The sequence below is a fragment of the Nymphalis io genome, chromosome 8, assembly GCF_905147045.1.
Source record: "Nymphalis io chromosome 8, ilAglIoxx1.1, whole genome shotgun sequence".
Classification (NCBI taxonomy): Eukaryota; Metazoa; Arthropoda; class Insecta; order Lepidoptera; family Nymphalidae; genus Nymphalis; species Nymphalis io.
In genome coordinates this window covers 13,763,858-13,787,685 of record NC_065895.1, presented here as the reverse complement: position 1 = coordinate 13,787,685, position 23,828 = coordinate 13,763,858, and the positions used below count along the sequence as shown (strand labels likewise).

Genomic DNA, 23,828 nt, shown 5'->3' with positions numbered 1-23,828 from the left:
TGTATTCAAACAGGGTAAGTAGTTACTAGTGGCGTGATGAAGAGAGTACAGCGCGCGGTGCAGCGCCAGAGGCGTGGGCGGCGGCAGCGGCGAGCGCGCGTCGGGTGAAGCGGGCGACGTCGGCGACGTCGGCTCCGAGCCGCGGATGCTGCCCGACGCCGTGTCCATCCTGCGCACCCAGCACACTCGCAGTCACACAAATGAATAGAATGAACAAAGGTCGCCGGGTATAAATAAGAGAGCGTACCCGACGTGCCGATGGCTGGCCACGAGCAGCTCGAAGTCGGGCCCGTAGGTCTGCAGCGCGTCCACCAGCAGCAGCGAGTGCACGGACAGCGCCAGCGACGTGTCGGCCGCGCGCACGCCCAGCGCCGCGCGCACGCCGCACACCTGCACCTCCGCGATGCTGCGCCCGCGCGACTGCACCTGCGGCACGGGCGTCGCGCGCTGTAGCCCTGCGTACACACATACGCGCGGGGTCCGGAGGGGGCCCTGACCTCGAGAGACATCTGATCGATGGCGAACTGTAGCATGAGCAGGGTCGCGTTTTGATTCAAGGAGAAATCTGAGAACTCCGTCTCGGAGTTGTCATTGCCGTCCTCCTCCTCCTCTTCCTGGATGCCCTCTTGATTTGGCGACCTGAGAGGCGAATGAGATCATTTTCCATATACATACGTATCCGAATAAATGCATATAATTGAAAAATAACTCGGAAGTATTGTTAAAGCATAATGATTTAATATAAATAATTGTCAAAATATAATGATGTCATCGGCGACGAGCGTGGCGCGTACTCACGCGTCGGGCTCGCAGGCGTGGTGCGCGCGCGTGGCGCTGGCCAGCACGGCGCGCACGGCGCTCAGCTTGTGCTCGCTGAGGTGCGCCACGAGCGCCGGCAGCGAGCCGCACAGCGCCAGGCGCGGGTACTGCGGCTCCGACGTGGCCACCACGCGCCGCTCCGCCTGCCCAGCGCGGACATAGTGTACTTGTATGACTCTCGAGTACGACTTCCGCTTATTCGTTTTTTTTTTATGTGAGAAGGGGTCAAACATGTAGGCTCACTCGATAGAAAATAACTACCCCTGCCGATGGGCATTGCCGGCCTTTAAGAGTTGAGTACGCTCTAGAAGGTTTGTCTGTCATATAATTCAAGTTTTGGTTGGAAAATATAGCCACGTAGACGGACGGAGGCAAAAGCGTTTCTAAGACATTTTATTTAGAAAGTCCAGTCACGTTCGCCTATAGCCAAAGGTGAATCTGCGGTCGGTACCTGCAGCGAGATGCTGAAGCGATCGAGCAGATGCAGAGCGGACGTTGTCTTGGTGTGCGCGTACTTCCAGTTGTCGCGCGCTCGACCCACCAGGATTTGCAGATCGCTGAGCTCGATTTTGTACCTGTCATCGCAGAGCAGATATAGGTAGCTACTGTGCTTTGACTGATGGTCACCGACGGTGACCACATAACGTCGAGTAAATCGGCGGTAGAGTGTCGTGCTCACCGGTCGTAGAGGCTGGTGCGCAGGTGTTGGTGCAGCGCTGGCGGCGGCGGCGGCGACGCGGGCGGCGAGGCGGGCGACAGCAGGCTGCCGGGCGGCGTCGAGCACGGCGTCATGAACATCTCTGGCGGTACAGTTAGGGAAAATATGAGTAGTAGTAATATACACTAAATATATAGTTAACATCATTCAATTGCAATTATTTCTTTAAAAAAACCATTTCATTCATTCGTCATTCATTTGACGAACAACCTTGTGCATCACCAGACGAATGATCGGATGCAATTAATCTGTGCCAGAAAATTGTCTTTTTAAAAACAGTGAAATTGGTATCGAAAGTTTGGAGATGTGTTACAAAAGTTAAATTAACTACTCAAATTCACTCGAAGTAGTTAATTTAACTGTTGCTGTATAAATATATGTCTATTATTATCAATTACATGTGTAATTGTAATACATAGGTATAAAAAATATAAATGATTTCCATAACAATATTTCCGTTTCACCTTCATCGTCGTCGAGAGACTGTTGTTTCAGGGTACTGGTACTAGTGTCTTCGGGCAAGCTGGCGTTGGCCAGCTTCAAGCGTCCGAAGTCAACGACGAGGACCGACGCGTCGCGATCGCACAGGTCCTCCACGAAAAGGATCTGCGGCGCCGATATGTCCAGCTCGACTTGCCACGAGCGACGCTCGGTCTGAGACCGCAAACGGAAGAAATGAAATGAAATAAAAGAATATCGTGGCGAATCTGATACCATACCAGTCAAATAAGAGATAAAAGGAAAGAGCGGCAACCGACCGGGCGGCGCGTGTGGTGCAGCAGGCGGTCCCAGTGGTGGTGCAGCGTGGCGCGCGTGTGCAGGCGCACGTGCGCGATGGCGCCCGCGCCCGCCCCCGCCGCCGCCCACAGCCGCGCCCAGCGCGCCGCCGCCGCGCACCACACCACCTCCAGCGAGCTCGACCGCACGCGCAGCCTGCACAGCGAGCCGAGCGTCAAACGTGCCCTGCGCCCCGAGCGGAGCCCACCGACGGACGGAGACACTGACTTGTAGTCGCAGTTGACTCCGGCGGGGCGCTTCTCGTAGGTCAGCTCGAAGAGCGGCTCGTCGCTGGCGGGCGGCGGCTGCGGCGCGTAGTGCGGGTCGCGCCGGCCCGCCGCGCTCAGCCCGTCGCGGATGAGGCCCTGCGGCGCCACCAGCACGGGGAACAGCGTGCGCGGCGTGACGCGGTCGCGCAGGCACACGCCGCCCAGCGACACGTGCAGCGCGTGCGCGCCCGCGCGCGGCCGCGACTCCACGCGCACGCACACCGTGCTGAACTGCAGCTCCAGGCCCTCGCCCTCCGCCGAGCTGCGGCCGGTGTTCGCTTCGTTAGATGTGTCGCTCCTACTTTGTTAGACGTGTATCACAGTCCCGGAGCGAAGGTTACGAACCTGGCGTTTTCGTCGGCGTCGGTGCACAGGTCCAGCGACCCCTTTGACAGGGTGAATTCGAAGAGTCCGAAAAGAGCGTCTCGTCTCAGTAATGTGTTGTCGTCGAGCGAGTCGGCGATGACGTCGAGAATTTCATCTTCTAATCGAGAGGTGGCCGTCGCGTCGGTGGCCGCACTAGCAGTGGGAGCGTTGAGGGTGGTTGGACTCGGGGGACGGGGCTCGTTAGGGGGCGGAGCCGCGTACCAACCCCACCACTGCGGGAACCAGCGCACCAGGACACTGCGACCCGAGCTCGACTGCTCCGGAGTCGACACCGGGGTTGACACGGGAACTTTGCGTATCGCCACCTAGCGTTCCAAAATATATACGAAATCGGAATAATGTCGGAAAACGATTATATTTCAACAAATTTTAGAGTCGATGCTACAGAGAGTGAGAGTTAGAAATGAATAAGACGCGGTAACCTCCCGCAGCGCCTTGAGCACGTGCAGCGGCGTACGCCACTCGAAGTCGTCCTTGGCGGCCTGGCGCTCCGGCGGCAGCGTGGCGGCGGGCTGGCTGAGCACCTGCAGGCACGTGTCCACGTACTCGCGCACGAGCCGCGCCCGGCCCGCGCACTGCGCCCACGTCGGCCGCGCCTCCAGCCCTGCTGCGCAAATCGGGCGTCACCGACGGAGTGACAAACGTCTCCGGACAAATACATAAGAAACGGAACGGAAAGAGCGTAAGAGCTTTCCGTTTGCTATTCGTCGGGTTACTAAACGACAGCTATGAAGATATAATCAAAGTGGAGCGAGATACGCGTCTGCGCTTACACGTGTGGTGCGGCAGGTGCGCCCTGACGGCGTAGCGCCACCAGTCGCGCGCGTGGCCGCGCACGCCGCGCTCGGGCCGCAGCGCGCGCAGCTCGCGCAGGCGCGCCACGCGCTCCAGGCCGCGCGCGCAGCCCGCCAGCTCGCTGTACTGCCTCTGCAACCGCGGTACATGATTCGTAACTATCACACGCCTCGGAATACCTGTAACTAGGTACAGATTAAATCGAAATAACTCGATCGGACGTCCACGCTCGTTAGGTTTTCATTGTCCTGTAAGCGCCGAGATGTTGCCGCTCCCGTAGACACTCACCGACGTGAGCCGCATCTGCACCGAGTCGAGTGTGAGATGGCAGGCGAGGCGCGGGCGGTTGCGGTCCCGCAGCGGCAGCTCGCAGCGCTCGCGGCGCACGCGCGCGCTGGCCGTGGTCGGCGCCAGCATGTAGCGATGCGCTCCCGACCACGTGGCGCGCATACGCTCCTGTGACAAGCCGCTTCATTGACTCGCATCTTCATAAGTAGCCCATGTCCAGGGCAAGACTCATTGACATGCAGTTTCGAAAAGATAAACTATAATAATTCTCGCACAAATAGAAAACGACTAAACGGACAATATGATTAAAATGACAATGTACTTTGTGCAACCACTAACGGTTAGTTCGGCCAGCGTGCAGTCGGCCATCATGCCAGCGGGCACCGGCATGGGATCCCAGTAGAGCGCGAGGTTGTTCAACTCAAGCAGCTTGAAAGAGCAGGGGTCGTCGAGCGGAGTGAACCCGCGGCGCCAGCCCGCGTCGCACGACTCCGCCGCCAGCGACTCCACCGCCAGCCCGCACGCGAACGCGCGGCCCGGGCACGTCAGCGCGTCCTCGTAGCGAATGTGTACGTCGTTTAACTTCAGCTGTGGAAAATATGTTAGTGAGTTTGCTTTAGTCGTTTCACAGTTTATATAGCTAAACGGAGAGAGTTTAAAAGTAAACCTGAAGATTTTCGACGATATTGGCGAGCAGGCCGGTGCCGTAGCTGAGCCAGGAGGAGTAGGAGGTGGCGTAGTATCCGGCGTCGTTGGCCTCGTGCTCGGCGCGCCACTGCGCCTCCAATGCGTCCAGCAGCGCCATCTTGCGCTCGTGAGCGATTGTCGCCTCGACTGCGCTGTCCCACTGGAAGTGCAAGTTCACAGCTGTCATTTAATTTTATACAATAGAGCCATTATTACATACAAATTAAACAATAATTAGTGTAAGTATTATTTAACAAATTAGTCATTCATTCAAAATATCTTTTGTATACTAATATACATCTCAACTTCGAAAATAATACACATTCACGTTGCTGTTGTTTTTTATTTTCTGAAAACATTAGAGTATATTTCCGTCATAAAATTCGTTTTTACTGTCGAAAATTGAGTTAGTCAAGTGCCATATAATTAAGTCAAATAATTCATGTTACAATTCTGTATATTTGTACTTACAGTGTTAAACTATACATAAGGCAAGAAGTAATTATAAATTCTCAATGTCTATATAAAAAAATAAAATAAATCCCTATATACGTATTCTATGCAATCGCGTGCGCATCCGATTAGAGATTTTATAGTTGTATAAGTGTGCGGATGTTTCTGACACAGTAACATCAATATGTAGAGTGATGCTCGACTCGCGAGTCAATATTTAATTATAAAATAATGTTTACAAAAACCATTATTAATACATTGCAACGCACACACACACGCGCCACCAGCCTTGGGAAATAAGATGTTATGTCCATTGTGCTTGGTTAAATAGTGCTGGTTAACAATAGAATATCTGAAAAGTGGGTAGTACCTACCCAGACGGGCTAACGCAAAGCCACCAAGTACATTTCAGCAATCTCAAAACAGACATTTAATATTATGTACGTAAGCAAAAAAGGATTTTAATAATAAATTATTTGGACTAGATTAACAACGTCATGTTTATATTACTAAATGTAAGTAATAAATCTAAGAAAAGAAGCTTACACAAGTACAATATTTTCTTATCAAAAATTTCGTAAATATTTTGTCATTCTTATCTGACGGCTAAGTTCAAATTCAAGGTGAAGTACAATTGTATTATATTTGTACAACATTGTGATATGATTAAGTATAAGGGTAATCTAGTTAAACAAAATATAGTGATATTAAGCGACAATTTTTAACTGCCTATTAGTATCAACAAAATCATTTGAGGAATAATTTGAGGTATATATTGTAAAAATTTGGTTTTTTTTATTTTTTAATAAAAAAATTCTTCCTGTTTTTACAACACCTGACCATGCAAGTACTTCTCCCAAATACTTATCTTTCAAAGAATAAATAAAACTTCAAAAAAGGAAATAATTTATTTAGTAAAATGTATAATGTTGCTGACTTTAAAGACTTAATTTATTAATGTATAAGCATTTTTTTAGTTAGCTTGTTGATAACAAAAAGAAAGTAGGGCAGGTAAGAAATATGCTACTTATGTTTAAGTATTGTATGTAGTTTCTGTTTTTTATTAGTTTACTATGTAATAATGACTATGTAATAATATACTATGTAATAATAAAAGGACATATGTATTGTATTGTTCTCTAAGAACTTCACAAAATATCTTAGAGTTTTTTCCAATAGAAATAAAAGGTTAAAACTTTTTAAATATCAGACATAATATAATACTTTTATGTGTAATAAAATGTTATTACGATTTGTCATAGTATAAAATTAAAACAACAAATATTTCAAATACAAAACTATACATTTAAAATCAATGTTGCTTTAATATTGTTTGTTTAAATTTTTTAAATCCTAATAAACATAACAAACATTATAATATTTAAAGTTTTTAATCTTACCTCATCTAAGTTAACAGGAGTTGCCACTAGATATAACTTTTCGATGGCAATAACCCATGGTGCAGACCGTATTTGACGCACCGGGACATGCAGCTGAACTTTGCCTATAAAGCCAGCTTTTATCTCGATTGGAAGACCCAGGTATCTCAAGGCATCTTTCTTTAGGGGAAGGTTTTCTAATTCTACTTTGCCTGTAGGTTCAAATGTTTCACAATTAAATTATTTATATAATTCCCTATTGTTTGAAAAATGAGCGCCAAAATTTATGTAATTTGACCTATTTTGGTTGCTTACCAGACAGCAGAGCGACGCTCAGCTGATCGGTGTTCAAGTTTTCCACATACTTTCCGAGATAGTTGTTCAATACCCAAGCTACAAGACCTTCCAACATCGTGCATGGTCAACTTTACTTCTTTTTTAACAATAGCGCGCACTTTCACGAATAATAATTGGGATACGGGGAGAATTATTGGCAAAACATATATGAAACACAATTTTTAGTCTTTAATAAATTAGAATATCTATTATTACTGTCGTAGATGAAGCACATCGTCACTTAACAGCTATAAAGATTTTTCTTTACATCTGTTTTTGATATATTTTTCCCAAATTTTGACTTAAGTCATAATTCATACCTATATTATGACATAATCTTTGACAATTTGATCCAAAGTCGACTATGTCTCGATCAACCCAAATACCTATATTAAGTACTATTAAAAAATATATATGATGTACATTATTTTTTTATATTTGATATAAATATATTCAAAAAAGAAAGCATTTTTTTACCAAAAAATGTTTTGTTCATAACAACTAATTGAATGAGCACGCAATGTGATAGATATACCTTGTTTTAATTGATAAATGTCATTTGACAATTCTTTCTGTAAAACGAAACGAAGGCACAAATGAATTATAATTTACGTGAAAAAGATTTTTTTGGTTTGTTTACTCATTTTGAGTCATAGACGTTTGTAAAAATGAACTCAGTGCAATTAATAAATGGATTTTGTAGGTTTTCAATAAATAATATTAAAGTTTGCTGTCATAAAAAACCTATCAAATTACACGTTAGACATAGTGCGACAATGGGATGTACAAACTATAGAAAATTGACTCCTCTTATTATAAACATTCGGCGCTTAGGCTTAGGACCTACATCAAAGGACTTTGAGGAACCAACCCAGTTATCGGGGCCTTTGACAAAAGGTCACGCAACAGAACTCATCTTGCGATTAAATAATGAAGAGAGAAAAATGTTATTTAATGCGTTACAGGAGTACGAATCTAATGTAATCAAAGAAGAGTTCGAAGGTCTTTTATTGTTTTAATAGATCGAAGCGTAAAAACTGTTCTTTCCTTTGATAAAATAATATCACAATTATCCATTCATTGCTTTAGACAAATTGGCTGGACAGCGGTGGAGGACTAAACTTGGGAGGCCTAGCAAGGTACCGACGTTAGGCGATGTCGATCCCACTGGATCCTATTGTCCGGTTCCTGAAGACTGGTTAAAGAAAAAATATGGTAATTTATATAAATATAATGTGTTATTGAAGTATTTTTATTATACAATTTAAACTGGTGCAATCTGGTTTACATTATCTTTACCTGTTCAAATTGAAATTATCTTTGTTTTAACCTCATTTTAAGATAAAGCTGTCTTTACTTACTTAAGTACTAAAGTTATTTTAACATTTAAAAACAGTTTATTTAATTTATAATTAACTGTTTTGGTTGTAGGGAAGTTGTCATTTGACAACTACTAATTATTTAGCAAAATTATAAGCAAAAAGATTTCTTATTTTTTGTTGGAATACACTTTATTATTTTATAAAATTAAATAAAGTTACTGGCTACTTTGTAGCCTGTTACAACATCCGGACATGGTGATAAAATTGTAGTGATCTCTTCAACATCGTTATAAGCAAAATCCACTGTTTGAGATTTGTTAGACAATTCTATTTTATGAGGGATATTTGTTTCTAGCTGCAAAAGTGCCGAAACCTACGACAAGGGAATTACTTCATTGTAAGTGTTAATTTTTTATGTAGTTATATATATATTTGTTTTCATTTTTACTATTTTAATATAAGTAAAATAATTAACCTTGTCTGTTTTTGTAGTGTCACTTGCAAATTCTATACCGTTCATTGGTTTTGGATTCCTGGACAATTTCATCATGATAATTGCCGTGAGTTTAACATTATTAGCAATGTATTATTTTCGTTATTGCAATGATTTTGGGAAATAAACATTATTACGTCTGAATATTATAGCTTAGTATTTTTAATATTTTTTAGAGCCAAATTAAAAAAAAACCATTGAAACAAATTAAACATAAGACACACCAAAGGCACAGACAACACATCTGTGCAGATACAGTACATAAAAATATATATTTTCAAGATAAATGTAACACTATGAATATAATATAAAACCCCCGGCAGGGCGACAGCATCGAGAGCAGCATGAGCGCGTACATCACGCTGTCGACGATGGCGGCGGCGGCGCTGGGCAACACGTTCAGCGACGTGATCGGCATCGGCTCGTCGTACTACGTGGAGCGCGCCGCCGCGCTGCTGGGCCTCGGCGCGCCCGCGCTGGCGCCCGTGCAGCTCGACATGCCCGTCAGCCGCCGCTTCGCCAACATGGTCGCCCGCCGCGCCTTTCGCACTGCCGTTGTACCTTCGTGCTGCCGTTCGTTTGTAACTTGACGTTTGCTTTCAGGGTCGGGTACTAGGCATCACGCTCGGCTGCTTTCTGGGGATGATACCGTTGCTCTTCAAGGATGACGAGAAGAAACCTGAGTCAAAATAATCATACGAGGATAAGGGAGAATGACCAAAAATATATGGCCCTCGGTAAAAATGTCCCCCCCCAGACGCACTGAACTATTACAACCAGACCGCAACAAAAAATATGCACACAGTAAGAAATTATTGAATAAAAAGTCATGTTTTTGTACCTTTTTAAGCGAAAAAATATCGTTATTAGCGACAGAATTATATTCTGTCCATCGCACATTTTGAACTAAACTACGCATGTTATGTCATGCCGCGCGGTGTCCCGTGTTAGGTTTTCGTTGAAATAGATTTTGATCAAAGGTCCTGAAGAAAGAAAACACAACGCGTGTCACGTAGTACCAGATACCTAGGGCACTAGCGCATTATTTGCTAACTACGAAAGGGGTAAAAATAGTATTATCTTTAATTTGCGCGGGGTTATCGATGAATCATCATTAACGCCGCATAAAGAGTAGCTACCTGCGCACAATTAAAATGAATTTAAATAAATAGTGAAGCAAAAGTAAGCTAAACTTTTTATTATTTTTATATAGTCATAACTTTTTACTGTCAGCTTATTTTTTTTTTTGATTCATACTAAAAGTTACAATCTGTATAGTGGGCTACAAGTCAACAAAGGTCTCGTTAGTGGTGGATATTGTGACCACTTTTGGTCATTCTCCTTTGAAATGTCTTATAAATACTAGCGTACTGACATCAGTATCAGAGATCAGTACGGCATGAAACGCTTTGATGAAATGAAATATGGAATAGATTTATATACGCGAGCAACAAACGGAAAATCTTTTTGATACTATTATATAGGAACACACTTCTATTTATTATGTTACAAAAACTACTCCACGGACTGGACTCGGACCTGTCATGGTTTTAAACCTTATGTGAATATGTACGTTCTCGTCGGTGCAACGCCTAGTTGGGAAGATTTAACGAGTGGCTCGAGAAGCAACTTAAAGTTACTAAAGTAGCGGATTAGTCGAGCAGTCCTTGTATTTAGAGTAAGTAATTGTAATGACTTTAATCGCTTGTATAGTGTAAATACGTATTAATTACTGAAAAGATTATGTCAAATATATTAATGTTGTGAATAAAGACTAATTCAAATGCACATATTTAATACTGATCACATTATCGAGCACAAAATGTAAAAATATTATTCATAAATAATATAAATGTAACTTTTCAAAGCCATTTATTTTGATATTCAACCTATACAGCTATACAACATAATTAGTGTAATATTGAGTCTCTTGACAATCGAATGTACAAGCCACTGTCATATGTATTTATTGTGCATAACTAAGATGCAAACTGTTATATTTGAACGATTGTGTATCTTACATTACCGAAAACAATTATTATGAAAAGTCCTTCCGTACAATATTGCGAATACCGTCCATAGTACGATGTTGGGGACGTGTATATATTTACACACGCGAGTGTAACTCACCACATACCGGCAATGAGACATTAAATTTGTCATTATCGATTTAGGGTGTACGTAGTACAAGCACACATACAAAAGGTTTAAACGAATTCTTGTACGTTAAGTCGTAATCGAGTATGAGAAAACGTTTTGACCTGATTTTCCTCGACTGCCTTCTATTTGCATTAATGTTTTTAGGCTATTGCAATTATTATTATAATTTAGTAAAATTATGCAACTTATCAGTGTTGCTTTTATTAATATGACGATATAATGATAAAGTGAAAAACTGGAACTATATACATTAATTCATTGAATCAAATTGACGCTATAAGCTTTGGTAACTCGCTTTTATTTTATCGTATTGACAAACGTTTTACAATTAAACTATATAATTTTTTTTAATCTGTGTACACAGTGAAAATATCATATTATATTTTAATTTTTTTTTTAAACGGTATATATGTACGCCTGTAAACACTATACTTGCCCATTTTATGATTTAACTATAGCATGTCACTTAATTGTGCTAAACGTTTGCAATTAAGTACTTGTTTCCGTTACATATATAGAGATAGATAACGCGAGTTTAACTTTACATGTTTTCCAATGTATATTTTGTACGCCAGCCTGCTTTCGACCGGCGCGGCGACCCGGCAACGTATCACGTGTTTTATACACAATTGAAACTCTTAGATTATAGAGTACGTTGTCAATCGAATAGATATGTTTTGGTAGGAAGCAGTTTTTTTGTAGCACGTTTATTTCATTGTCTATTGCTGCTTTGACTCGACGCTATAAACGTTGTTTTGTTAATACGCAATGTAAAGTCGTAGTATGTCGCGTGCTGGCTTACATTTCGTGGTACAGAGTATTTTATCCATCCTGGGTCAAATGTAGCAAATAGTGTTGTGTATTAAATATTATACGATTTGTTGGACTTGCGGTATCCATCTTAATATTATATATCTGTGGTGGGGTAGCCATAATTTTGGACAACGCAATATTAATTAACAATGAGTTCGTGTATGTATATACACGAGACGAAATTCAAGTATAAAATATTATCTGCGCAGTAACGTAAATATGTATCTAATTTTAACGTAACAGTTATGACTATACTAATTTTATATTAGTTCGCTTTTCAATTCAACTTATTAAGTGACAGTAATTGCCTTCAAATGTGTCACTAGTGCACTGAGGCCTCTTATCTCGTGGAGGCTTGGACGTGCAACACGGGCTGTTGGATACATCTGTGGCACAATAACACCCGATACATGTAGAATACCTTATGATATTTTCCTTTACTGTGTTCGAGATGAAAGCTTAGTGGTGCTTGCCATCTCCATCTCGGTATATGTCAATGGATAATTAACTCTAATAGAAGTAAAAGATACAAAACAAGTACTGCTGCAAATGAACCGTTTGAGAATTTAAAATTTATTGCTGAATAGAAATAATGTTTATTTTGAGTCATTTTGTTAATTTATACTCGTAAGTTTTTAATGCTCCGACAAGTAATAAAAGATTACAAAACTATACAGACCTTTCATTCAAATTTTTTTTTTTTTTTTATGTATAAGGAAGGCGGTCGAGCATATGGGCCACCTGATGGTAAGTGGTCACCAAATGCCCTTAGACATTGGCCTTGTAAGAAATGTTAACCATCGTTAACATCACCAATGCGCCACCAACCTTGGGAACTAAGATGTTATGTCCCTTGTGCCTGTAATTATGCTGGCTCACTCACCCTTCAAACCGGAACACAACAATACCAAGTACTGCTGTTTTGCGGTAGAATATCTGATGAGTGGGTGGTACCTACCCAGACGAGCTTGCACAAAGCTCTACCACCAGTAAATATATCTTGTGTTAGCACTTTATTGATTGCCTATATCGATCGGTTGGATATGACTTGTAATAAAATTACATCTGGTCATTAACTGTCATTATGGAAGAGAAACAACTGTCATGGTAGCGGTGTTTAAAAGAACGGAGGAACTAAGAAATTAATTATTTTGGTATTTAGATTATATCCGAGAATAAACGACATTATATTGTATATTAAAATTACATTATATATAACAACATTATATATTATACAACTGTGTCTTATTTCGGACCAGCTTAAACTTGCTTCTCTTATTTACAATAGGAAACGATACCACTGAGAATTAAATTTACAAAACATAGATACATACAAAAAACTTTAGGTAAAGAAACATTCGCGAATTACGGCGAAAAAAATTATCATAATTATAAAGTTTCAGATCATACAACCAACGAACACGTTGAACTCGTTAAATTAAATATACAAAACAAAAGGAGAAAAACACAAACATTTGATTGTCATAATAATTTATTCACAGAATTAATAGTTACATATTTTTGATAAATCGCGCGCACATTAATCTAATTATACGTTTATGACATTTCGAATTGAATTTAATGACAATATTACTTTGATATAAAACTTTTACAAATCGTTTAAAAAATTAAGTAATAAAATAATATTAGTCTATGGTTTATTGGAAAAAATAACCGAATCTGTGGAGTGAAATTAGACGAGCACGAGTCGTGTAGAATATATCTGAGGGTTCCGTACGTCCTAATTTACAAATCAATTATTATATATTAACATAATATTACGAATTTTGTATTCAATTATATTTCACAGCCAAAATTTCACGATATCTATTCTTAATACTGAAACCGACACTGTCGCAGCACTTCCGCACATCGAATAGTAAAGATATTCTTGTAATTAAAAAATAATGTAATTTTCCTAATAACTTTAAGATGTTTTATTACATCTTATGTATATTATTTATTAAAAGTCATTTACGACTTTCAGTAAGGGTTACATATTCCGTCCTCGGTTTAAACTAACGTGAGATCCTTAACGTTACTAATGTGTACTTCGTCGTTACTCCATACCGAATGTAATTTAACCGCTCTGCGAATGCGGGGCGTAGCCTGGGCCCTGGAGTTCTCTTCCCTATTAATTATACTAAATCAAAATTATCGATCAATTAGAAAATGAAAATATCAATCAAATTTTCATATATAAATTATCATATATAGTAACTAAATGTTTGCATAAGAATATATAAATATTTTAAATTAATCAAAATTGTGAACAAAACCAATTGCTTATCACCCGAGGCCCCGGGTCCCCTCACCGGAACTGAGCCCTAGCTACGCCAATGCAGCTGACTTCAAACGAGCATTCAAAATGTAAGCGGTCTCCTACAACTAGAAACTTATATATATTAATAATAAATATATTACTAATACTTTATATAACATTTATACAATTGTTCTTACAGCACTTTCAAATTTTCATTTTTTAAAAAAACTTTATATTATGCCCTTTAATATTGACTTGTACCAACTACAACGACGTCACGTTCTCTGCCACAAATTTATATTAAATGACTGAGGTATTAGAGCCAAATGTGATCACCGAGTAAAATGTTATGAGAGAAATATAATTACAAGGCAATCATCATCATTGGATGTTAAGAGACTTCGGCATCAGATGGTTTTATCTATTACAAGTTAGCTCACAAACATTTTAACATTGCTATTTCATCGCCTTATAAGAGGCAAACTATCTACTACATAAACGTTGACGTAACATCTACCTTACTAATAAACCATTGTATAGCCACACAATGCTCAGCCACTTCCGAATGTCAGCTCACTGATGACAGAAGGAGATAAACCAGTGTTACTATTCTGCTGTACAACGCATATCAGCAAAGCCACTAGCTAACCTTTAAATCGATTTAACGAAATATCAAAGTTTCTATTTGTACAAAATACCTTTATTACATATTGTAACTAAGTCAAAAAAATGGTATTTACGCTGTAAGCGAAATGTACAACAATATTAAACACGAGAGGAGCTGCACTTGCGTAGAAATAAATTCTGACCGCGTCGAGTCGGACATCGTCACCTGAACTTAAGATGCATTTCATAATTAATCACAGTAATGTTTTCAGTGATTGTTAAATACCAGTTTGTTTTGTATTTCGACATAACTGCCTTTAATAGCACACTCTGTGATGTTACACTCGAGGTGAGCACGCGACGACTGTGGCAGTGTTGCAAAAGTTCCCGATTTATATGGAGATCTACTGATTTTGGCCTTTGTCTCCGATACCCGGTTTAGCAATCCCGTCTTCCGATTTTTTAAATTATCAACTAATGTAAAATAATATTCATAAATAAAAATGGTAAATAATATTCTTTGAAATATTTAGGAGCTTTCTATCCGGAAAATTTCAATAAAGGTAAATTTTCGTCAATAATACCAATATGAAGACAATTCCTCAGTTTGATAGAGATAAATGATTATCAAAAAGTTAACAGAACGGCGTCCGCTTCGTAATACAGAAGAAATGGAGTGAGCGCGAGTACCATGAAATGTGGTGATGGTTCACGCATGTTTGAGAACGTTTGTTCTTTTTTTAAAAATTTGAGTGCTGAGTGCATCTGCTAATGTGGAAAGAATATTTTCATCAATAAATTTGATTAAAACTAAACAACGGAATAAACTTTTTACCGAGTCACTGATTTTGAGGACTACACACAAAAGGATGTATAAGAGAAAATAATCAAAGTTACTAAAATTTTAATATAGATGAGAAAATGTTTACAAAAATAGCTAGTAAGAGGCCGAAAGAGGTCGAAGAAGACGAAAATGATTAATCAATTGATGATATTAGACTTGAATAAATGAACGTAGGATTGGATTTAAGGGGAGCTGATAACAACCTAGGCTCCCTACCGTCAACCTCACCTGCTCGTGGTACATCCTGCTAATCAACGAACGAGGCTCTGGCGACCGAAATCGTGGCGGTATAACCACACAAATGCTGGAATCCGAAAATGCAAATCCTGATAGCGGGCAGCAGCGCTATTAGTGAAAGATGTCCAGCCACTGCGGTCACCAACCCGCCTGCCAAGCGTGGTGACTAAGGCAAAAACCCCCCCTATGAGCGACGACAAAAATTCACGGCCCCCAATTCCCGGTAATCACACTATTCCTGGCCACGGTACCGGCCATGGTAACGGTGCGATGGGGGGTGCTAAGAATCCCCGGGCTACGGCAGGGTACCACAAACGGCGACTGTTTCTGGCCACGTATAATGGACGCTCTCTGCGGCTGGACGAACATCTGACAGAATTGGAAGTAGAGTTAAGTCGTATTAACTGGGATATAGTAGGTCTATCAGAAGTCCGAAGACAGGGCGAGGACACGATGACACTAGATGCCGGTCACTTACTCTACTTCCGAGAAGGACACCAACCATCCCAAGGTGGCGTCGGCTTTTTGATCCACAAGTCACTCAGATGCAATGTCGTGGAGGTTGGCAGTGTGTCGGCGAGGGTGGCATACCTTGTCTTAAAGATAACCGAGAGGTATGCCTTGAAGGTTATACAAGTGTATGCCCCAACGTCTACATACACTGACGAAGAGGTCGAAGCCATGTACGAAGACATAGTGAAAGCTATGTCTCGTACCAATACCTTCTACACAATTGTTATGGGTGACTTCAATGCCAAAGTGGGAGTACAAGAAGATGGTGAATCGAGGGTAGGAAAATTCGGCTATGGGCGCAGAAATCATCGGGGACAAATGCTGGTAAACTTCCTCGAGGCTCAGCGATTATTTCTGATGAATTCATTTTTCCAGAAAAAGCCCCAAAGGAAGTGGACCTGGCGAAGCCCCGATAACATAGCGATGAATGAGATCGACTTCATTTTATCCAATAAGCGCCAAATATTTAGGGATGTCTCCGTGATCAACAGGGTAAACACTGGAAGTGATCACCGCCTGGTAAGAGGCACCCTGAATATTAACACTAAAATAGAACGATCGCGGTTAATGAAGTCGACTCTTAGACCAACTCAGCCTCAGGTCGAAGCTGGTTGCGAAAGCTTCCAGCTGGAACTACAGAACCGATTTGCCATGTTGGAAACCAGGCAGGGCATTGACGACGCCACCAATGGTCTGGTGCGTGTCATCCGCGAGGTAGGCCAGAATTACTTTCGACAAAAGAGCAATGGACGTAAGTCGAAGCTCTCAGGCGAAACTCTGAACGAGATGACGAGGAGACGAGAACAGCAGAACATGACGCCATCTGAGTGTCAGGCACTTAACAGGAAGGTTAAAAAAGTCAATAGGGGCTCAAAGGTTTTTGCAAAGTCACATACCTCCTGTTGTCACCTGACAAAACTCAGAACCATACAAGGCACAACCGTCACCTCAAAACCAGAGATTCTAGCTGAAGTCGAAAAGTACTATGGCGATTTATACTCATCACGAGTACCTCCACCTGAGTTCCACAGTGCGGATGACCCACGAGCCAGACTAACACGCCATCTATCAGACGATCTTCCCGACATCGATTTGGGCGAGATTAGGATTGCTCTCGGGCAACTTGGAAACAAAAAGGCTCCAGGAGATGACGGAATTACCTCAGAGCTTCTCAAAGCAGGAGGCACACCAGTTCTGAGAGAGCTGGCTAACATCTTTAATTCCGTCCTCCACAATGGTATAACACCGAAGACATGGAGCAGAAGTGTGGTGGTGCTGTTTTTCAAGAAGGGCGATAAAGCTCTTCTGAAAAGCTACCGCCCCATTTCACTTTTAAGCCATGTTTACAAATTGTTTTCGAGGGTAATCACGAATCGTCTTGCCCGAAAATTCGATGACTTCCAACCCGTGGAGCAGGCTGGGTTTCGAAAAGGCTTCAGTACCGTAGACCACATACACACACTAAGGCAAATAATACAGAAGACCGAGGAATATAATCAGCCTCTATGCCTAGCGTTTGTGGACTACGAAAAAGCCTTCGATACCATCGAGACCTGAGCTGTTCTGGAATCCATGCAGAGATGCCTAATTGACTGTCGGTATATCCAGGTGGTAAAGTGTTTGTACGAAGCCGCAACCATGACCGTCCAAGTACAAGATCAGAGCACAAGACCAATCCAATTGCATCGCGGGGTAAGACATGGAGATGTAATATCACCGAAACTCTTTACCAATGCATTGGAGGACGTCTTCAAGACGCTCGATTGGAACGGACGCGGCATTAATATAAATGGCCAACACATTACACATCTGCGATTTGCCGACGACATTGTCATCATGGCGGAGACTCTGCAGAATTTGGAAGAGATGCTAAACAGCCTGAGCGATTCTTCAAGACAAGTAGGTCTCGGGATGAACATTGAAAAGACCAAAATTATGGCAAACCGTCATGTATCCCCGAGACCAGTGGTCGTAAATGGCTCTCCACTTGAAGTTGTGCAGGAATATATCTACCTGGGCCAAACTATACAACTTGGCCGGCACAACTTTGAGAAGGAGGCTAAAAGAAGAATACGTTTGGGCTGGGCGGCATTCGGGAGGTTACGTCATATTTTTGAATCGTCGATCACACAGTCGCTTAAGACCAGGGTCTTCAATCAGTGCGTCCTACCTGTAATGACTTACGGTGCCGAAACGTGGACACTTACCGTAGGACTGGTCCACCAATTTAGGGTCGCTCAGCGAGCAATGGAACGCGCGATGCTTGGGGTTTCTCTGGCAGATAGAATCCGAAATGAGGACATTCGCCAGAGAACTAAAGTCACCGACATCGCGTTTAGAATTAGCTCGCTGAAGTGGAAGTGGGCTGGTCATGTCTCCAGGCGCATTGATGGCCAATGGAGCCGACACGTGTTGGAGTGGAGACCACGCTTAGGCAAACGTAGTGTAGGACGCCCTGTGACAAGATGGGCCGACGATTTAAAAAAGGTGGCAGGTTCGGGATGGATGCGGACTGCCCAAGATCGGGATGGTTGGCGTTCTATGGGGGAGGCTTTCGTCCAGCAGTGGACGGCAAAAGGCTGAAAGAAAAAAAAAAAAAAAAATGAACGTATTATTAACATAAAATACTTTTGATTTATTCCGAATAAAAATCTCTCGATTTCTCCCGATTTTTAGCTGGCAAATTTACCGACTTTTAATTTTACACTTTTGCAACACTGGTCTGTGGGCTTTGTTTGGCCGTCGCCTCGCTCGGTCGCACTCGTGTGTTCTATCCCTTATCGTTTTCAACTCGCGGAGCTTACGTTATAATCAATATTAAGTACCTAAATTTAATGTAAATTTTACATATTTTAGTACTTAATATTATAAATTGAACCCAATACATAAGCTTGTAAAATTTATGACACGTACTAATATTTTATTAATATATAGGGAGCTCTTGTTTTATTGTACAAATAAATAATTAGAAGCACTATTATATATTTACAATTCACGGAAGACCGGTTAACATATTACACAGATCGCTAACCGAGTCGCCGCGTTCGCACTCGCTCGTCACCGCTCCGCACAAACTTATAAACACATATAATAAATCACTAAAATTAGAAACAAAAGCAATATTTAAATCACAACCCACGGCCGTTTAATGGTCAAACCAAAGGAAACGTTAGTATCCTCAGCGTTTTCGTATATACAAATACATTTACGTCAAAATAAAACAAATAAAATCACTGTCCTCGATCACTGAAATGCCCGTAAAGCCATAGAGTTAGATTAATAACATTCGTCACACGCAGCGGATGCGTCACATGTGTCTATATAGATTAATAAGAAAAGGTACAATTTATACAAATTTGTAACGTTACACGCGAGTAAGAGAATTCATCAAAACAAAAGTTCGACCGCGCGGCTGTAGCGCGCCCGTCAGGCGGCCGTGCGGTTGCGCGGCGCGCGGCGCCAGCAGCGCTCGGCGGCGGCCGCGTAGCGCGACTCGTCGAAGGCGGCGCGCGCGCCCAGCACGATGCTGAGCGCCGACGCGTCCTGCCCGTGGCAGCCCGAGTACCGGTATTGCGGCTTCTTGTCGAACCGGCAGCCGCCCGACTGCGCGCCTGGACACGTCCTTTATATATTACGACTCTGCCGGACTCGAAGACCACGGGCGCGTGGCCTTTCTATTTTAATGTCTACTCGTCGAGGCTAGTTCTATTTTCAAAGTCTGTCACGTGATTGCTTGGTGGGAGGGCTTCGTGCAGGGTACCACTCGATCATCAGATATTCTATCGCTAAATAGCAATATTCAGGATTGTCGTGTTCCGGTTTATATGGCGAGTGAGCCAGTGTTATTACCGGCACATACGACATAACATATTAGTTCCCAAGGTTGGTGGCGCATTGTACGAAATGGTTAATATAACATCGCCAATGTCTATGCGCGATGGTGGCAACCTGGCCTATTTGCCAGTACGCCTTCCTATTTCATAAGATATGTTTTAATAAAAGGTTATTTGTACCTTTTTGAAGTAATAACAAACTTGGCTACATTACTTTTTAAAGTAAAATTGTAACTCATTACCACTCGATTGATTCAGTTTAAACTGCTTGCTAGGCTTGTGGGTGGACGTTCAATCCACAACCCCTTAATGTTTAACGAGCCTGACTTACAGTTAGACTGGTACCGTGCGTATGTATGAGGTACCGAAAACAGAGTTACAAAATACGTATATGGATTGTAAAAGTGAGAACGGCAGACATCGATGAAGGATATCATTATCCTTCATCGCCGGTCGCAACCCTACCGCGAGGACGATGCGCCGAACGTACCTATAGGCATGATGCAGTCGAGCGTGAGCGCGCACTGGATCCACTGGCGCATGACGTCGGCCAGCGCGGGCCGCGGCGCCACGAGCAGGTGGCTCACGTCGAGCATCTGCACGAAGAGGAAGTCGTCGGCGCTGGCGCGCAGGTAGTGGAACATGCGCGGGTGCGTCAGCGACGTCACGGCGGCCCGGCGCGGCCACGCCAGCACGCCCAGCGCGCCCTCGCCCGACACGCGCGCCCACAGCGCCGCCAGCGCGCCCGCGGTGCCCGCCCAGCGCTGGGACACCTCGCAGTAGATCACGCCGCCCGTGCGACTCACCGCGTGCTGCGAGCCGCGGACTCATTGAACCGGTACGCAAAAGTAATATGACACTCGTCGTCTATGAGATGATGGTGATGTTATAGCTGCGGTTAATTGTGTCCCTGTGTTTTTTACAACCTTGAACAGTAGACCTTTGTACATACACGAATGAGCCAGTCTAATAACAAGCACGACGGAGGTAACCTCTTAGACCCCATTGTTGACGTGCTGACAGGATAAGACGTTTATATATATATATATATATTATGTATCACAGTACTCGTGTCTACAGAAATTGTCATTCACTATTATGTGGCCCATTAGCATAATATACAAACAATGTCCTCCAGATCGATTTCGGCCACGGCGGCCAATCTCAAGAGAGATTGGCCACCTACGCAGGAGATATTATAGTGCACAAGTGTGTGCGCAAACACAAGTGCACTCTCTATTCCTTTACTCTCATAATCCGATGGGGCTATCCGACACGACCGGAAAGAATTCAGGCGCAGGACCAACGGCTTTACGTGCTTTCCGAGGCACGGGATTATACACACTTCCAACTTCCAGACTCCGGGCTACTACTGAGAATTTTCTGACAGAAAAACCCAATAACTTTTTACTGGCCCGACCTGGGAATTGAACCCAGGACCCCCGGGTCTACGGCCTTACATCAGGCCACTAGACCAACGAGGCAGTTAAAGTCGAGGCATACATAATATAAACATTATTCAAATTAGAAAACCTAATAATTTCATGGTCTAGTAAAAATAAGTAATACATTAGACTTGGCTGAATATAACTCCCACGCGTACTTTTAGAAGCCGGGAATAATCGGCGTATCGCATGACGTAACCTCATTCAAGATAATAGATATTATCACTGCCGACTAAAGGGCCGCTTATCGAATAAATATAAAATGACATCTCAAATTATTATCTGTCGTCGATAAGATAAGTGGTCGTCTGATAAGTACAGACATGGGCGTTAATTTTATCAGTGTAGTGTGTTAGCCTCGTTTAAATTATTATAAATCAATGTTACTGCGAGTGCAATTTAAATGGATTTTTAATTTTAGCCCAGGAAAACATTTATAGGCTATTTATATACTTTATTAGTATACATTAATTATCATGGAAACAGCCGAAGGCATACTATAATAGAAATGTTATACAAAAGGTTAATGCTAAAAAGATGAAAAAAATAATTAAAATGTTTTCCTGTTAAATGCATAATGTTTACAGGAACCATTATTACATAAACATAGTTAGTCATTTCAATGCTTTTCAGATGATACAGTAATTTAATTTTAGAATAAAGTAATTAAATAGCGATTATTTTCATTTGTTCATTTATATACATATTTTTATACATACTACACAATTATATATAACTAAAATAAATAAATAAAAATGTTTATGTTGATATTTGATGACATTATCAACATCAATTTTGCTTATTTTCTTAAATTAAATAAGGAAATAAATTAACAACCTGTATAATAAGTGGGCGATATGCTGTGATACTCTCATCGCTGACGTGTGAGGGAAACAGCTGCAGGTCGAAATCGATTATGGCGCACTTTGATGAGTTGCAATAGTTCGACACCTGGAATCGATAACAATTTCCTTACATGAATTTCAATAATAATTTCTGACTAATGGAACTTATAATGTCATCTGTTTACTTGTTACTTGATGTCTTTCAAATGTAAAACATGTAAATGTCTCCTTACCACAGCCAGGGAATATGGCTTTAGTCCTAGGTTATATACGAGAACTGTGTATGGGAGTTGAGCCGCATCCCGCACAAAGGAGACCACATTGGCATGGTCATCGTTTCGTGCATGGGTGACAATGACTGGCACTGTAGTGTTGTGCCACAGATCTGTGTGCCCCTCCAGCCCCACGAGGCGGAGGTATCGCTTCTCCTGCACCAGATGCTTCTCTTCTTCATCCCGCAATTGCTCCTGGGTCAGAGAAACCTGCTATGTTGTGATATTAATGTCTTTAAAATTGTATTAATTAGGCCATTCAAAGTAAACCAATCACCCCCATTATGCTAAATTTGTTTATTATTTTAATACTGTTATTTCATTGATTTTAATTCAAGATTAACTAAATTTCAATGATGGTTCATTGAATGGTTCTATTTGTGGTGCCATTTCAAGTTACCTTTAAAATAAAAACAGTATACTAAGAACTCAATAGGGTGTGAGGTGTGTTTATAAGTTGATGCAAAATGTAACTTATTACAGTAAGCAGATATAGTGAACAGTCTTGCTGCATACAATGAACATACTTCTTATTATAACAATATTACAAATAACAAATTATCAGACAATTACCTGAAAATCTTTGATGTGCTGGTGGGTTTGTGTGACAATGCTTTGAAAAGACTGCGGTGGCTGGGAGTGGAAAATTATCAAAAATAAACTTATTGCAAAAACTGACGTGGAAAATAGTAGAAAGCTTTTAGTTTTCATTATGAATACATTATCACAAAACGCCCTTCTTATTCATTTCCAGGTTTTTATTTATAATAAAGAAGATATTACCTACATCTTTGTTTAACAATCATTCGCAAAATAAAACAAATCAATATTACTGACAGAGGCATACACACCCCAAAAAATTATGTAAACATTAAAACTTTGAATTAACGCTATTATATTAGAAGCAAAATTTTGTTATTTTATAATGAGGCCATTAAATAAACGTTAGATAAACAAAAAAATATCGAAATTAATTGTCTTGGTAACAAAGTATGCCTTCGCCGCAAAAATTTTACTTTAACAAATGTCACATATGACAGCAATACCGAAACTTCACTTAAGACAGCAGTAACTTTTATATGTACAGATATAAAAACAATACTTGACATTGAGGGTAATATTATATTAATGATCGTTGTGCATTTATTTTTTATGGAATTGAATACGGTTGCACTTATATGTTTCAGTCATAAATCACTGGAGCAGTTTCAGACCTTAACTTTAACAAGAAAGGAAGTCATATTTACAACAGTGAGATACTTGCATAAAAATAT

The 23,828-nt window shown here is 41.5% G+C and overlaps 3 protein-coding genes across 5 annotated transcripts in view; 1 reads left to right on the top strand and 2 right to left on the bottom strand.

The window, feature by feature from the left end:
• Positions 1-7,209, bottom strand: part of LOC126770406 (intermembrane lipid transfer protein Vps13D) — a 33,725-nt gene extending 26,516 nt beyond the window's left edge. Inside the window, exons 1-17 of the mRNA XM_050489804.1 lie at positions 6,888-7,209; positions 6,594-6,784; positions 4,721-4,900; positions 4,393-4,641; positions 4,054-4,221; positions 3,744-3,897; positions 3,393-3,574; positions 2,929-3,275; positions 2,543-2,845; positions 2,296-2,470; positions 2,002-2,191; positions 1,499-1,619; positions 1,271-1,394; positions 799-962; positions 498-639; positions 248-426; positions 27-169 (exon numbers count right to left, since the gene is read on the bottom strand). Coding sequence (XP_050345761.1) covers positions 27-169; positions 248-426; positions 498-639; positions 799-962; positions 1,271-1,394; positions 1,499-1,619; positions 2,002-2,191; positions 2,296-2,470; positions 2,543-2,845; positions 2,929-3,275; positions 3,393-3,574; positions 3,744-3,897; positions 4,054-4,221; positions 4,393-4,641; positions 4,721-4,900; positions 6,594-6,784; positions 6,888-6,984 — 3,109 coding nt within the window. The 5' untranslated portion in view covers positions 6,985-7,209. The remainder of the gene's footprint in view (positions 1-26; positions 170-247; positions 427-497; positions 640-798; positions 963-1,270; positions 1,395-1,498; positions 1,620-2,001; positions 2,192-2,295; positions 2,471-2,542; positions 2,846-2,928; positions 3,276-3,392; positions 3,575-3,743; positions 3,898-4,053; positions 4,222-4,392; positions 4,642-4,720; positions 4,901-6,593; positions 6,785-6,887) is intronic.
• Positions 7,210-7,494: 285 nt separating this feature from the next.
• Positions 7,495-12,336, top strand: LOC126769904 (transmembrane protein 65). Its single transcript, XM_050488875.1, has 6 exons — positions 7,495-7,910; positions 7,998-8,123; positions 8,586-8,627; positions 8,723-8,790; positions 9,047-9,250; positions 9,327-12,336. The coding sequence occupies exons 1-6, from the start codon at positions 7,577-7,579 to the stop codon at positions 9,414-9,416; spliced, it is 864 nt and encodes a 287-aa protein (XP_050344832.1). The 5' UTR covers positions 7,495-7,576; the 3' UTR covers positions 9,417-12,336.
• Positions 12,337-16,507: 4,171 nt separating this feature from the next.
• On the bottom strand, positions 16,508-23,545 carry LOC126769903 (uncharacterized). 3 transcript variants are annotated; one of them, XM_050488872.1, is made up of 5 exons: positions 23,128-23,545; positions 22,516-22,767; positions 22,275-22,388; positions 20,483-20,804; positions 16,508-19,770 (listed from the first exon to the last, which is right to left on the bottom strand). In XM_050488872.1, the coding sequence occupies exons 1-5, from the start codon at positions 23,263-23,265 to the stop codon at positions 19,586-19,588; spliced, it is 1,011 nt and encodes a 336-aa protein (XP_050344829.1). In that variant the 5' UTR covers positions 23,266-23,545; the 3' UTR covers positions 16,508-19,585. The 3 variants fall into 3 exon arrangements, with proteins under 3 accessions (XP_050344829.1, XP_050344830.1, XP_050344831.1); XM_050488873.1 differs by having other exon boundaries at positions 22,516-22,764; XM_050488874.1 differs by having other exon boundaries at positions 22,516-22,749.
• Positions 23,546-23,828: the final 283 nt, after the last annotated feature.